Source organism: Talpa europaea, assembly GCF_964194135.1.
Source record: "Talpa europaea genome assembly, chromosome: 3".
Lineage (NCBI taxonomy): Eukaryota > Metazoa > Chordata > Mammalia > Eulipotyphla > Talpidae > Talpa > Talpa europaea.
The window spans coordinates 31,685,117-31,702,205 of NC_140069.1; the positions used below are offsets into that span (position 1 = coordinate 31,685,117).

Here is a 17,089-nt window from a genome sequence, read left to right on the forward strand (position 1 = left end):
GGACATCAGAGGTTGAACGGGATATGTCCTAAGTGTCTTTCAAAAGCTGAAATCATCGGGTTCCTAATATCAAAGTCAGCTCTTACGCGATAGAACAGCTTTGTGATGTTTTTCTCCGGATCGAGACAAACCTATCCCCGTAGACACGTGGACCAAGAACCCACATAGGTCTCGCTGCTGGCACTATCGCTAACAGTAGTCGTGGCCGAGTGGTTAAGGCGATGGACTAGAAATCCATTGGGGTCTCCCCGCGCAGGTTCGAATCCTGCCGACTACGGGAAGGCGAAATTTTGCCCCCACATGTTTTCATTTTGGCTTTCTTCCCCAAAGATTATTTATGGAATTTATCAGTGGTTGGAAACCGGGAACAACTGGACTACAAAGGGGGATCCCAAGAGACCCAAAGAGGGTTAGGGAAGGGAGCTCCGGAGTTGTGTGACTGTGGTTACAACTTGGGTCCAGGAGGGGGAGATAATACGGAACACGCCAGACAATCTGAAACGAAAAAAGCAAAGCGCGACAGGTCGCGCCAGGACAGACAGTTCCTACCTCCATCCCCGCGGGCAGCCCTGAAACCCCAGGCCTGGCGGACCCGCCGGGACCTTTCACCCGAGCGCCTCAGCGCCGAGGCCTCGCCGGCACCAGGGCCACCGCGGGCCGGCGCGCGCATGCGCAGGGAGGCCGGGGACGCGGACGGCGGGTCCTCGCGTTGCCCCGGGAAACCACCCGGCGCTGGCGCGCGGCTACGAGGGGAGCCCGGGAGTGGGAAAGACGTGACGAGTCAAGATGGCGAAGGACCTGGACGAGCTCTTGGAGGAGGTCGAGTCCAAGTTTTGCAGACCAGACCCGTTGAAACGGGGCGTGGTCGAGCGGCCCAGTGGCCGCGGCGGCGGCTTCCTCAGCCACGATCGGAACCGAGCGGAGGCGAAAGACTCTCTCAGGTTAAGGGGCGGGAGGGGCGGGCAGTTCTGGTAAAGCCTGCGCCAGGCCCTAGACGCAGCCCCTCCGCCGCGGGACTCCGAGGAACGTGTCCGCCGGCCACCTCCAGCGCCTCCTGCTAGGCCCCGACCCTCGGCTCCCCGCCCGGGGGCAGCGCACACCTCAAGCCCCGGCCAGGCCCCGCCCCGCCGGTGCCCCGCCTCTGAGGGCTCTAGGCCCCGCCCAGTCTCTGTCACCCCGACAGAATCTGGGGGGCTGCGGGGCTGGAGATGAAGGCTGGGGTTGAGAGGGCCGCTGTTTCGGCGCCCTCTCCTGATCCTGGAGAGGACCGCACCGGCCTGAAGGATGTTCATACCCTTCTTCCCGGCACTGAGAACCTTGTTTTACTGCCTCTGCCCCATTCCCCCAGAATTATCCTTGGGCTACTTACCGAAGGAAATGATTCCATTCTATTCTGTGTCATCACAGCTTTTTTTAAGTTCAGAAAACTGGATGATACTAGATTTAGGATAAAGGTAATTATTCTGAATACTGTCTATTCACCCAGCCACCTTCCTTCTCTCCTTAACCCCAGGTAAGAGTCCCAGCAGATTTTAGGCATCCCAATTGAAATTTAGGGGAGTTTCTCAGGTCTTTTGATTTTGATCCAGAAACTACTGTTCAAATTTGTCAATCATTTTTCTTCCGTGTAATCATAAAATAGGACTACTTCCTTCATCACATTGCCTTCTCAACCCCCAAAAAAACAAAATGTTTGTGTCACAATGAGTATTGTTCTTCAGAGTGGTAACTTGGGAACCCCTGGGTAACTTTTACTAAAATCTGTTGGGAACACTTGTGGAATTATACAGAAACAGCGTAAAACAACCCAAGAAAGTCAGTCTTTCTAATTTAAAATTGCATGTGTGGTTTTGGTTTGATGTGCAAGTTTGTGATTTCCCAGTAGTATTATCCAGCTCCATCGCTACCCTATTTACCAGATTTACTACCTCCAGAGAGGTTTGTTTGTAAAATTTCACCATCAGAAGATTAAAGATTGAAAAGATTCCAAAGTTTGGAGACAGAAGTTCTAAATTCTGAGTTGAGTATTGGGCAGCATTCTAAAGAATAAATTTAATCTAAAATGATTACTTTGAGTGCTCTAACACTTATTTGACTGAATGTTTATGCAAATACCACTCGTTATTTGCATATTATCTTGTATGCTGGAACTCCTGATGTACTCATTCTCAACACAGTCTACCATCCCTGTCACAGAGAGGTGAATATGACAACTGGGGAAAGATGTGTTTCTAGTGTAGAGTGACCCCTTTAGCTTCCCCTCCCAACATACATACCCCCCAAAGAATTATCTGACCCAAAATGTTAGTATTTCCAAAATTGAAAAGCTCTCATCTAGATCACCAGGTGATGCTAAATTCAATTTACATGTAAGGAAGTAGAAATAATGGATAAACTATTCTTCATTAGTTAGTGAGAGTGGCAGCTTCAAGAAGGTTTTGGGAGTGTTTCTTTGAAAAGTCTTGAGCATATTTGTAAGTTAAGGGAAAGAGACAGTAAACTGGAAGATATTAAGGATAAAATTTAGAGAGGGAACAAATAAAAAGGCAAAACCTGGAGATAGATGGAGTCAGACAATCAATATTGGCAGCAGTCTCTGGATTTTCTTACTCCAGGTCTTACTCCAGGTAGTAACAAAGAAGAGCTGTGTTCATGGTGTTTGGAATTTTCAGAATAAATATGTTTCTAAAGTTAAAGTTAGATTAAAATCTGTCTACTAAAATTATTTAATGGTCCAATGACATTAGAAAGTAGACATACAGCATCTGTAACATATAAACTATGGAGAGTTAAACTCATTAGTATTAAGTGTACTTAAGTGTATTAAGTGTTATCTAGTATATAGAAGGTTCATGCAGTAACAATTTTTTAAAATAACCTTGTGATGGATTTACCTGCAGAAGGTAGTTGAGATATGCCATGAGGAAAATATCACTCTATTTTTTATATTGATCATTTGATTATATAATCTTTAGCATTGCATTATATAATCTTTAGCTCCTCTAATAAAGGGATATGGTTATTTGAATTACAATTAAACCCTTGTGGAAAAAATTTAAATCATTAAAATAATCTTTGTTTATAATTCCCAGAATCCAATTATAATTGCACTTACTTTGTATTTTCTAAATGAGTTGCTGATGTAATTTAGAAAGGCACATGCCCAACTTTCTCTTAAATATAATGTAGAGCTTTAAATGTCTTCTTTAAAGTACATGTTGAATTTGCATATGATAAAGTACCTCTTTGTTTCAACAATCTTAGGCTATGTCCATAGCAGGAAAAAAATTAATGTCCTGTTTATCCTTCTGTTACCAACTTTAATAATGGACTTTAAACAAAATTCTGCTGAAGGAATCTAGAAAACTTAAATAAGGGACCAGGAAAATGAATATAAGAAAGTGAAAATCAAAATCAACAAAAAACTATGAACCAGAGACACTTTTTGGGGGGTGGGGGGCGGGAGGGAAAGGATTGGGGTCAGAATGGGGCGTTTGCAATTGTATGGGGGAATATAAAAATAAAATTTATTATTTAAAAAAAAAAAAAAAAAAAAAAAAAATTCTGCTGATATTGGCTGACTTTTTCTGTGCTTAAGATTCAACTGTTTTTGTTTTGTGTTGTTTTTCAGATCAAAAGAAACATTTAAAAAAGAAGAGGATCTTGACAGTCTTATTAATGAAATATTTGAAGAGCCCAACTTTGACAAAAAACCCTTTGTAAGTCAAGTATAATAAATGTGTAGTAATTCTTTTGTTATTTGAAGACATGCTTAGAATAGTCTGAAAATACACAAGTATCTATTGTCTTTTGAATTCTAAGAAATATAATTATTTAGAGAAAATATTCCTCTAAAAGTTGCAAAAGAAATAAAATAGAAACTTTCAGCACGTGTTGTCATTCCTCAACAAGAATGAAAATCAGAAAAGCTAATAGAGCAAAAGTCAACTCACAGATGAAGTTGGTACGGTATTTATTTGTAGAATCTGAGAATACTTTTCTCAAAGACCAAAAACTTTTTTTTTTTTTTTAAAGATTTATTTATACAAGCACTGGGTACAGTCAGAAGCGCGGGAGGGTGAGAGAATTACCAGAGTCAGAGTGGAGAGCAAAGAAGGCAGATGGACGAAATACACTGCTGAGGGGAGCAGCTGGGGGCAGATGAGGTCTGCGCGCCATGTGGAACCATCGCCAGCGGCCGGGGATCAAACCAGCGCTGCAGAGGCTGCGGGCAGCTTCGCAGCCCAGCGCTCAACCGCTGCGCCACCAGGGGAGGCCCCAAAAACTTTTCTTAAAAATTTTTATTTATTTATACATACCAGAGCTGGGTTATAAACCAGAGGTGCCAGGGGCCGAGGGGAGACAGATAGGGGGACACAACAGGCAGATTGACTGAAATACACTGCTGAGGGGAGTAGCAGGCAAGACAGGAGAGGTCTGCTGTACCACGTGGGCCAGCAACCTGGCCAGGGATCAAACTCTTGCTGCGGTGGCTGGTAATATAGCTTCATAGTACTGAGACTTAACCCCTGGCACCACCATGGAGGCCCTCAAAGACCAAAATTAAGTAGCTTTCATTATAGAAATGTGCTGAACATCTCAGATAAAATACCATAGCTTTTATCTCATGAATCAATGAATAGATTGTAATATTCTAAATTTGTTGATACATATCTGTATTTATCAACTTTATAAAAAGCTCATAAAACAGTATTAATAGCCACTTCTGTATTTACCATCCACATCAAACATATCCTAACATTTTGCCATATTTGCTTCTCTGGATATTTTTTTAAGAATTAAAAATTACAGGGCCTCCCAGGTGGCGCAGCGGTTGAGCACTGGGCTGCGAAGCTGCCCGCGGCCTCTGCGGCGCCGGTTCGATCCCCGGCTGCTCCCCGGCCACCGGAGGAGGGTCCCAAATGGCGCGCAGACCTCTCCTGCCGCCCGCTGCTCCCCTCAGCAGTGTACTTCGGTCCTTCTGCCTGTTCTGCTCCCTGCTCTGGCTCTGGTGAATTCTCTCACCCTCCCGGCTTCTGACTGTACCCAGTGCATGTATAAACCAAACAAACAAATAGATAAATAAATAAGACATGCCTCTAGAAAATTTAAAAAAAAAAAAAAAAAAAAAAAGAATTAAAAATTACAAATATAATTTAAGAACTCTTCAAATCTTACTCTGCCTTCATTCTCAGAGGTAATCACTATCATTTCCATACTTTTATACTTTTATTAGCTATGTGTAGAATCAAAGAGTTTTAACTGATTCTTAATAGCTCATTGCCACAGTTTATTAATCCATCCCACGTTTTGGATATTTAGATTATGCCCAGTTGTTTCCTTTTACAAACAACACTGACGAATCAGTTACCTTTATATGTCTTCTTTTATTCATGTACATAAGTTTCTCTAGGGTGTATAAACCTAGGGAAGGAATTGCTAAGTCAAGGTGTCCTCATCTTCAACTTTTTTACACACTATCAAAGTGTTTTCCAAAGTGACTAACATTTATTGTCTTGTCAACAGCAGTGCATATAAGAAGTATAAAGTATATATAAGAATTTATATACTTTAATTTTTACCATTTTGATTGGTGCAAAATATAACTGTTAGATTTAAGAGAAAGAGATCAAATGGAAGTCTAAAGTACAAAGGCCACAAAGAAAAATTTACCAAAGAGTTTTTTAAAAGGTGGAGAAAATTGAAGCCAGACAGTGAAATGAATGTCACCAGGTAATGGTGGTGTTGAGGATGTGGATACTTTTGTCTTATACTTTTGTCAACCAGACTAAAAATCAAATGATTAGTATAGAACTTAAGATCCGTATTTCTCTAAACTTAATATTTTCAGTTCCTCTGAGGTAAATTAAAAGCTGATGGTCTAGCTGATTAACATGTCAACACAGTAGCAGTGACGTTATATACTACGTGAACAGAATGCAACACAAATGCCAAAGAGCAATGCTACTTTAATTAATAGCAGGAGAGAATATACTTGTATGATGTTCTTGTTATTCACTGATCTTCTGAGCAATTATTTGATACTGCAGGATACAGATCTGGACTTGAGACACTCTTCAGTTCAAGGCAAAAGAGAAGGAAATACTTCTGTGGCTTGACTTTAAGATATACTAGTTTGATATAAAAGTAACTTATAATCATGAAGAAGTAAATTTTTATGCACTTCTTCTATATGCTTGCTTTTGTAAATTGTTATATACCTCTTAGTTTCCCAACCTGCAAGGGAAAAAGCAATCCAAAAAAACTTGTGGAGAGCAGGTCTACATAAAATATTAATTGGATGAGAAGAGGTATCTGAATGGCAAGTCCTGCCACCTTATCCTTAAAGCCTGGATCATGCTCCTGAGAGTACTGCTCCCTCCTCCACTGATTGCTTGCTTTGTGTTTTTAAGCTGCTCTCAGACCCATACAAGAAATCCCAGCAACAACAAATAGTGTGGCAACTCAGAGCCATAAGCGTGAGCCTGGATGGAACATGAAACATGCTCCCCAAAACAAAAAGAAGCTCATGCACATTATTTTTCAGGCATGCACCAAAAATTTTCCTAGTTCTGTTTAAAGTCATATGAAAGAGTTAAGAGAAATGGTAAAACAAAACATCTTTGCCTCCGTTAAATTACTCTCTACCAGGTAAAATGAAAGCACGTCTCCGCAGAGTTTAAATTGCCTTTTCTCCTCTCACTTCCTTTCCTTGGCGGTGGTCCTAGTATGTGGTTGGTTTATGTTGTTTGGTACTACATACCAGTTAGCACTTAATAAATGCTGGCTAATGATGATGTTAGGTAACCATATAGGAACTACTGTATAGTTGTAACTAGGTAGCTCTCTGTGTTCTTAAATGTCTATTGGTTGATACTATTCCATTTGATCAAAATTAATATTCCTGAAGTTGCCCAGAACTTTGGTTAGTTTATTTTTAGTTCGGGTGAGTATCACTCAAAGCCTTTAAAAATGAGTCTGAGGTTTTTTCCCTCCTCAGTTGAATTTTTCCAGGATGAAGTTTTAAATAGCAGGTCTCCTTCATATTAAATCATTGAACTCTAGTATTAACTGAAGAGTTATAAAGTGACTCTAAATCTTAGCATGCTAATAACTGCAGTATATCAATTTCCTAGACTAAAAGTTAACAGAGTAATTTGCAAATTCCTCAGGGAGGTCTACTTCCCTTTTGCCTTTAAAAGGTTTTAATCATTGTTTTTATTTCAGAAATTTTAAAATGATAGAAAAATTCAGTCATGTAGAGAATGTCCTTGTTTAAAAAAAATATTAATTTTCATGTTACAATTCTCTAAGTTACCCTTGCCCTTTTATTGTTTTGTATTTTTAACAGAAATTAAAATCTAAGTCTTCAGGTAACACATCTGTCAGAGCTTCCATTCAAAGCCTTGGTAAAAGGTAAGTTGAGATTGCTTTGAGGTATTATACACGCTAGTGAGCAAACACTATGAGCATAGTGTAGTAGATATCATTACCATTTAAACAATAGTGACACTGAACATCAAAGCATTGGTTGACTTTCAGAAGAAAGACCAATAGCAGTATCTTGGTATTCTTCTGGTCTATAACTCCTTAGTGTAAAGGAAACTGAATGGAAAATTATTGCTATTGTAAATAATTTTCCCCCATGTGAAAAAAAGTGTGAACAGCTTCTCAAAATTAATGTGCTGTTATATTTCTAAGTATTTACTTTGTCCCTTACATTATTTGGCAAACACATTTTTCTGTGACTCACTTTCACTCCTTGAGTGTTCCTGCATGTATAGTTTACTATCCAATAAAGGAGAGATCCTCCAAATGAATATCTCTTCTTTGCAATAGCTGACTTGCTCAAGAAAATGCACAACTTGATTACAAGAAAATAGAGACAAATTAACTTCTCATATTTCCTTTTTTTTAATCCTTTTTCCTCTATCTGTTGAACATGTCTAGTTGCAGCCCAGTGTACCTCGGTGGAAGTTCTGCTCCTCCTGGGATTGGAACAAATGCTTCACAGAGGTAAGATGTCAGAAATATATTATCTTCTCTTATTAGGTTTTTCGAAATTGATATTCTGTCCTTAAAACATAGTTCTTATCATCTTGGCATCAGCTTCATAATGAAAGGTATATTTTATTAGCCAATCAAAGGACACTGTACTGAAATGTTCATTATTCTTGGGTAATAGTGATTAAAAGCTTTGATGTTGGGTATGTGATATTCATTGTGCTGACACTCTTTTCTAAGCTCCACTTGAAATGCTCAGATCCACTGTAATCCCAGCTTTGTTTCCATAGGAAACAAAGCAAATGTGCATCTGCCTTCCCATTTTTCTTTCCAGGCAGTGGACACCAATGAGGAAGACAGGTGAAGCAGTACAGCCATGCATCTGCATTATACATTACCCACACTGCCTTGGTCAGTCAGTCAGGATGGAAAGCCGCAGGTCTGCAAAACCCAAAACATTCTTAGCATAGTCACTTGATTTGACATATTTCAAAAATAAACACCCCACTTTCTTCTTCTTTTCCCCATCCTTTTTATACCCATACTCTCACTTAGCACCTCTCCCAGGGCAGTCTTATAGTCAGAATGCCACCTAGTTCAAGTCATATTCTAAGCATAGTGCTATCATTGCTATAAAATGGGGAAGCAGATTGGTTTTCAGCATATCCTTGTACTGTCCTGATTAGTTTTGGTTCTGTTTTTACAGCACTCTACTTAACTAGATTAGTATACTTTTTTGTCTAGTTATTTCTAAAACATTATTTTATATAGGGTCAGATTAAAAAAATAAAGGGTCAGAAAAAAACACAAACCTAGATTTGTAATAATTTTTTTTAAAAGAAAAGACTGAGATACATGATTGCATGTTAACCACATTTCAGAGATAGCTTGTTATATTGAATACTAGACGTGGGATCTAAAAAGACAGGATTGTGGTGGGGCTGGCCTAGATTCTAGGAAGCCTATTCCAGACAGCCTTTGAATAGACAAAAAAAGAGTGACCTGTTTTACAGCTCAAGAGCCTATAACATAACGCTGATCCATGAGAATGCCAAGACCTGTCATTCTACCTTCTGCACAACTACAGGGGAAAAACATACACCATTTACATAGTTATGCAGAGATAGATATTTTTATTCACAGCTCTTTCCTTCCTCACTTATCAAAAAGATACCAGTCATCAGCTGCCCTTGTCATGACACAGATCTGCACTCAGAAAGATAAGCACATACATATTCATGTGATGTGCATGTGAAGCAATTTATGTGTGAAGTGTTTTTATACTGCCCAGAGCACTTTATATACACATGTAGTGGTTCACTTGCTCCACAGAGAAAAAACCAAGTAGGCAATACAACAAGAATTTTTAGCACCATTTTACAAATGAGGAAATTGAGGTACTGGTATTAAATTCATCAAACACATACTAGTTAGCAAACTGCTTGCTAGATCCTAGGTATTGATTGGATACAATGCAGTGAACAAATAAATACCTTCCCTACTTTCAGTAAGTTTCCATTAGAGACCCCCAAACAGGTAAGTCCACAAATAAGTGTTTAATTTCCATGTAATATGTGGTGTGAAGGGAAAGTGCAGGATACTACAAGCATAGATAATGAGCACTTTAACTATCATGAAGGGGTCAGGGGCAATGATGATAGCTGTGACCTGAGTAGTGGCATTGGCTATAGGAAAAGGATGGCACATTGAGCTATTGTGAATATAGAACTGACAGAATTCATTGGTTAAATGGTTACAGGAGGTATGAGAGAATGTGGTCAAGAATAGGTCCCAAGTAATGTGCTCTGTCCAAGGTCACACAAATCAATACAAAGCAAAGACTCAAATGTATAAATTGATCCCTGATTCATTATGCTTTCTAGTATACTAATTTTCAAAAGGCTGTGTAATGTATGTGAGATGGAGAATTCTAGCTGCTTTTGCTATTGCAGCTGCAGTTATTTGCCTGTTGTCCAACAGCAAGACTGCCTAGTCCACTGTGTAGAATTGAGAGGATTTAACTCAGTTTCGGCAGAAGACTATATGGGTTGGATTTAAGCCTTATCCATAGATTTACGTGTCCATGGCATAAAGGAAATTGAATCTATCCAGCCCATTTTCCATGTATTTATTTGTTTTATTTCTTGATAAATCTCTGGCTTGGGAGTAATGCTGAATGATTTTAGAGTGAAGATTGAAATCTTTTACATAGTTGATGGAAAATAGAAAGAGCTATAGTAGCAATTGTGATGGCATTAATAAAGTATAGATAAAACCAAGGCATTATTTTCAAGCCAAGTTGAATTTTACTCTCCCAATTATTTTTTAAACTGCTTGCAAGACTGGATTATTCCATAGACTGGTACTAATTATGATCTAATAGAGTGAATCGTAGCAGCAGAATGATTTCTTAGCTGCAATTTAGTTTTATTTCTCTCAAAGGACAGTGTTTGCAGGAAAATGTGGTAGTGTGAATAGATTTGAATAAACTACTAAATTTTAAATTAAATTAAAAAGCTGTATTTAACATTATGGCTGCGATTTTACACATACAAAATGTCAGGAAATTCTAAATTATCATTCCCACAACAGCAATAATTCAGCCAAATTGCACATATGTATTAAGGCATTAAAGTTAACACTCTGTGCAATCATGTAATAAACTACATATGCATAAGAAAACAAGTCATGGCAGCTTTGGAACCATCGTTCTGCATTTCCTGACTTGTACATTCAAAATCCAAGTTCAAATGTATACAAATGTAATTGTGTTGAATTCCTGTACGTACAAATATAACTTCATAAATTGCTAACAGTTTGAAAGTAAATATGGAATTGCTCATGAAGCTTGTATAGATTTTAATGTTAGTTATTGTTACTATTAATATTTTTAGAAATATAAAGCATTTATTTTCAAAATAACTTGTAGGCCAAAAATTATTTGCAGTTTTGAATTTAACATATCTAAATTTTTAGATGGAAATAAGTCTAAAATATCTAGTGATGAGTTTGTTTTGTTATTTTTTAATTGCAGAAGTATTATATGTTAGTTGAAAAAAATAAAACCAAAATTGAAAAATGTATAAAGAGAAAGGTAATTTCTTTCTCTCCCTTCAATTCCCACCACTCCTGAGAGAAATAGTAGTAGCTGTATAGTACATAAGCTTTCACATTCTTTTGTATTTTTAACAAACTTATAAACAGGAATATTTTTGGTTGTTTTTACAAAAATAAGATCATGCCATCTGTTACTAAGCACCTTGCTTTGGACATTCTTCTAGGTCAGCAGATAAATCTAATTTCCCTTATCAACTGCCTAATATTCCACAATATAAAGGTACTGCATTTTTTTTCAGTGTTTTCCCTGTTTGATAGATATCAAGGAGATATTATTTTTTGCCACTTCAACAATACTGCAATAAAAATTCTTGAGTATACATACTTACATGCTGGTGATTTTTTTAATGTGTAATATGTTATTCAAAAATGGTATTGATAGTGTAACATGTATAATTTTAAAATACTGCCAAGGTTTTTATCAAAAGTTTATAGCAATTCACATACCCACCAAAAATGTCTGAGGGTGTTAATTTTTGCTAACATAATTGGTATAAACATTTTGTGGTTGCTTTAAATTTTAATTCTTTATATAATATTTTAACTTTTTAACAAATATTGTATGTCAGGTACTATTATAATACTTTATACAAATATTACCTCATTAGTTTCTCAGTAATTCTATGAGGTGTGTAAGTATTTATTAACCATTTTATAGATAAGCAAACTGAGTGACACAGTTGTCTGACAACAGTTATAAACTATTCAATATATGTATATAGGTACACATATCTGTGTACAATGTCCATACTTTGAATTATTCATTAGTGAAATTGAATATATTTCAATATTTTTGTTTGTTATTAGTTGCAAGTACTGTTTATAAGAATATGTAATCATTTGATGAAAATGTTCTCTTCCATTCTTTTACTCATCTTTCCCATGTAGTTTTTGATATCTTAAAAACTCTGCTTATTTTAATCTTAAGGATCAAATGTATCTATTGATTCTAGTTTTTAAATACTTAAAGGAATATAAGCTTTTTTTTAATTACTATTATTACACAAATCAGATTGTTTGCATCTGTAGTTCATAATTCTTGCCCCTTTTTTTAAAGATTTATTTATGCATAGAAGAACTGGAGTGTAAGCCAGAGGTGCGGGAGGGGGTGTGTGTGAGAGGATTCACCAGAAAGAGTGGGGAGCAAAAGAGGTAGATTTACTGAAATACATTGCTAAGGGGAGCAGCGGGCAAGACAGGAGAGGTCTGCTGTGCCATGTGGGTAGCTCCCTGGCCGGCTGGGGATCAAACTCATGCTGCAGCGGCTGCTGATAGCTTGATAACTAGCTTGATAGCGCTGTCTTTAACCCCTGCGCCATCTGGGATACCCAATTCTTGCCTTTTTTACTCCCTAAACTATCTGAGTTTTGAGAATTACGTGGCATTTCAGTTCCTTAGATAGTTACTGGGTCCCTTTTATATTCTAAGTATGTTTCTTACAGTTCTTCCCTCTGTCTCCTGCATAATTAGCATTTGACTCTTCACTGCATTTTTACCATCAACATACAACCATGCTCTTTTCCTCCCTTCCTTAATAGAACCTTCTCTTAACCCCATTTCTTTCCTTTAAAGAAACTGCTCAGATAGACCTCAGTAAAGCCTATGCAGACAAGCCTGTAAAACTGCAATCCACTCCGTCCCAGTTTTATTTACCCTCATTCAAACTTCTCTTTACCTTCTAAGTTACTATATAATTTGATTATTATGAGTATCATTTTATTTCTTTTCACTAGAATCTAAGATCCATAAAAATGAAATCTCACAGGACATAAGTTATCAGTAAATAATTTTTAAGTGAATGAATAAACACATTAATGTCAAGTAGGGAAACAGAAACAAGTAAGATATTTTCCCAGATATTTAATGTGCTTACAAGGAAGACAGATTCATTTCAATATAATGTGGCAAATTCTGTGATGGAATCATCCCTAAAATTTTCAAAAAATGAAGCACTTTGAAGAAGTTAAATGAATAGCTCCCTTAGACACTTTTGAAAACCATTGAACTAAAATACTCATACATTTTGTTTATTTTATATCTGTTGAATGTAAATGTGTGCATATATGTATCAGTGTGTAAGATCTTAGTAAAATAGGTTTGGTTCTTATAGAAATTTAATCTGAAAGTTCAGATATATAATTAGTCCTTTAATATAAAAATTTATATCAGATTAATCTTTACCTTTCTGTTTTTCATTCAGTAATCACGTGGAATATCCTATGTGGTATCCTACAAATAAAATGTAGTATATCCTATGAATAAATAACCATATTTTCATATTTAAATATATCTACATCTCTCATATACAGTTCTTTTTCTCTGAACAGAACGTGTGACCATCTGCGTTGTATAGCCTGCGATTTCTGGGTAGTAAGCTATGATGACTATATGTGGGACAAATCATGTGATTATCTCTTTTTCAGGTATGTTTCTAAAGAACTTCACTCAGAGAAATGTATACAAAATACAACTTGATTTATTTCTTATTTTGCTATATTGTCTCTTGGTGGACTCGGCAAGATGTTTCACCTAAACCTATTCAGTGTTTCTCTCATCCATCTCCCTCTTTTCCATCTGTCTGCTGTCACTGTAGGTAAGGACTTGTTATTTCTGGACAAATACAGAAGTAGTCTCCTCACTTCTTTTTCTGCCTACAGTCTCTTCTTTCAGACTACTGTCCCCTTGCTGAGAATTAAAGCGTAACTCTTAAGTATGCCATTCTTCTACCCAAAATCCATGCTTACAGAATAATGTCCACATTCCTTAATATGGCAGTTAAGACCCTCCACAATCCCGTCCCCACCTAACTATAATCCAGCTTTGTCTTTCCTCAATATACCTTTCACCTTCACAAGAATTTAGCTACAGTAAAGTACTCAATCCTCCATTCCCTGTGACTTTGAGCAAACTGTCCACTTCTTGGAATACCTTCCCAACATTTTGTTTACATACACCCTACCAGGGTACAATTCCTTGCATCTTCTATGATTCCCTCACCACTTTCTAAACTTAGGAGTAAATTCATCCTTTCCTCTCTGTCCACATCCCTTCATTCCTATTACAGCATTTCACTTACTCTGACATGAGGTTGAAAGTCTTAGGCTGGTATTTGTCAGCTTCCCAGCTTGTGATAGGGATAATGTCCTACTCATATTTTTATAATTTCTACATTCTTATATATTTACTGATTACCTGATACTTTAAGATGTTATAAAAATGTTTTTGAAGTATGCTTTCATGTTTTCAAATAAAAATTAAGAGCGGCCCCCTAAACCTATGCATAAACAAAGTTTGTATTTTCAGATACAAGGAATCAGAATATACTGCAACACACATCTTCTAGCAGCCATTTTCATGTAAACTTATAGGATTCTCGTCTCTTATAAGTTTTTAAACTTTTTCGCATCAAAAACCACCTTGAAAACATTATGAAAATTTTGAATCTTCTACACACACATAATTCAGCTATACAAATATTTGGAAAAACTACGGTTTGAGAGATTTCACAGCATCCACCCCAAATAAAACCTAATGCAGTCCCCAAATCCCAGGTCAGGAGCCCCTACTTTAGGTTTGTATTAGCTCATGTTTTACCGCTATGTATGTCTTCTGGCTCACCTAATAAGTGGTTAATCCCTTGTATCACTAAAATCAATCATCAGCTTTTATAAAGTGCATATAGGATAATAGAATAAATGAAACATCTAAACTGGGGTAAGCACAAGCATAAAGTAAGGTTATTGGTTTCACTGGTAGTCAAGGAGTGTTTAGTGTCTCAGAGTTAAGAATATTGATTAGTTTACTTTAGATCTGTGGCAGTCTGGTTTAAAAAGAAACAAACCTTCAGATAAAACAATGAGAACTAGACGATTACATTGTTAAAAATAAATAACACTATTGCTTGTCTTTCAACAATATACTAAACATAATAAGTAGTTATTTAAATCAGTAGAAAATACTGTCTCAGCCCTCAAGATGTTTAGGAGTATGTTTGGAATGTAAAAGAATGGAACAAATAAAAAGGCTGCCATCATCACCAGGATATAAATCATTAATATATTTTATATTTTGTAGATATGTTTAACATTTATCACACAGACATAACTTAACACCTAGTCTGTGCCATGCCTAGATACTGGGCTCACAAAGTAGATAGGACCCAGTTTCTTCTGGCCGCAGTCGGTTGTCTTATTCTTATTTAACAAATGGGGGCAATGATTGTATCCTAAAAGAAGTATAAGCTGTACTTTACTGCCTTCTGTAATAGCTAAATATAATACTTTTACATTCATATTAAATCATGTGTTTTCCTTATAAGAAATAGTTTAAGCTTTTAAAATATGTACTTCTTTTAAAAAGCATTTGACATGTACTGATTAGTTCCCTGGGTATTTATGATTCCTATATCTAAAATCTCCAAGGATTCAATCACATATCAAATGTCAAGTTTGTTAAACTTTATTATAGACAGACTAAAGGACATTTTCCTTCATTTAGCGATTTTGTTTTCATTAAACACATTTTGTGGGTTTTCTGATAAAACTTATTCAGTTCTTAGCCTAGCTCACCATAATCTTAGCTAAGTCACTTAGCTGGTCAAATCTCAGTGTTCTGAAATCAGACAACCTAATAAGTCTGTCAGGTTTTATTAGTTTGTAACATTTTAAGTTATACCCTAATTTCATGCACTACAGCACTGAATGTGGTGCCCATTGACCACCAGAGGGCACTTTATAGCCTGCAGTGACAAACAAGGCAGATAGCACTATTTTTTAAAGTATTTAATCCTGCATTTCATCATTACACATTTTTTGACATCTTATTTTGAATTTTTCCATTTTCTGCCATAGAATATTTACATAAATTCATACCTGGATTCTGAAGAGCATAATTTATTTTCAATGAATTTAATTAGCTTCTAATGACTTATAATATCAAGTCAGGCAGTTATTTTTTATGATGGTCCTACCCATTGATTGATTATTTTAACATTGTCATTTACTTCAATACAGGCATTTATGTTGTTGCAGATAATATGACAAGGAGATTACAGCGACAAGTGAAATACATGAATTCAACATGTAGAAATAAGTATTTCTGTAGTTAATCAATCAAAAGCCTATTACCTGCCTATTATATGTCCTGTATTTGCATATTGCAGCTTTTTAAAATACTGTGTAGATAAGGATCTGAGGCAGATGAGCCACCATCCTTCTCACTCTGTTCTCATATGTCATCTCTGCTAAGACAGACCATTTCTTTAGCCCTTTAGGTCATATTCTACAACAGGCTATTTAATAAACAGGCCTGGAAGATTGCCATTAAAAATACTGAATATTGAAGAAATACCATCAGAAAGAGAATGCTGAAACATACCATCTATTATGTGTGTGAGGGGAATAAAGTGTTTAACATTTAGATGTTGTGAAGATAGGAAAATAAAGCAATTAGAACTTTTTAAGTTTTTTAGCACTGAATAAAACCATTATGGTAAAACCTTCCTGTTTTACAAATAGGAACAATATGCCAGAATTCCACAAATTAAAAACCAAGTTGGTAAAGAAGAAAGGAACGCGTGCATATGCCTGCCAGTGTAACTGGAGAACTGTTGAAGAACTGACTGACCTTCAGAGAGAACATCAACTTCGTTGGGTTTGTGGTAAACATTAAGAATGCAGACTTCACATTCAGACAAATGTGACCGTGAGAGCAGTCTCCATTAATCATAATGTTTAGGTAAAGGTACATGCAGTATCATGCCCTTTGGAAAAAGACGGGAAATTTCATTTAATGACTGCACAAATTTTTGAAGACCAGATGGACATGGGAAGTTAATGATAAGTAATTTCATTTGATAATGAGTTATCAAAATTCTCCTTTGCTGGTTTATCTCCTGTTAATTAGAAGTTTAATTATGAAGCTTCATACAAATATATAGTCATTCACTAGCAACTACAGTATTACTGGC

The 17,089-nt window shown here is 36.7% G+C and overlaps 1 protein-coding gene across 2 annotated transcripts; it reads left to right on the forward strand.

Moving 5' to 3' along the window:
- Nucleotides 1-786: 786 nt before the first annotated feature.
- On the forward strand, nt 787-16,884 carry CFAP418 (cilia and flagella associated protein 418; the record flags this gene model as incomplete). Of its 2 annotated transcripts, XM_084229845.1 has the most annotated exons (6): nt 787-941; nt 3,632-3,719; nt 7,352-7,416; nt 7,951-8,016; nt 13,449-13,544; nt 16,638-16,884. In XM_084229845.1, the coding sequence occupies 6 exons, from the start codon at nt 787-789 to the stop codon at nt 16,789-16,791; spliced, it is 624 nt and encodes a 207-aa protein (XP_084085971.1). In that variant the 3' UTR covers nt 16,792-16,884. The 2 variants fall into 2 exon arrangements, with proteins under 2 accessions (XP_084085971.1, XP_084085972.1); XM_084229846.1 differs by lacking the exon at nt 13,449-13,544.
- Nucleotides 16,885-17,089: the final 205 nt, after the last annotated feature.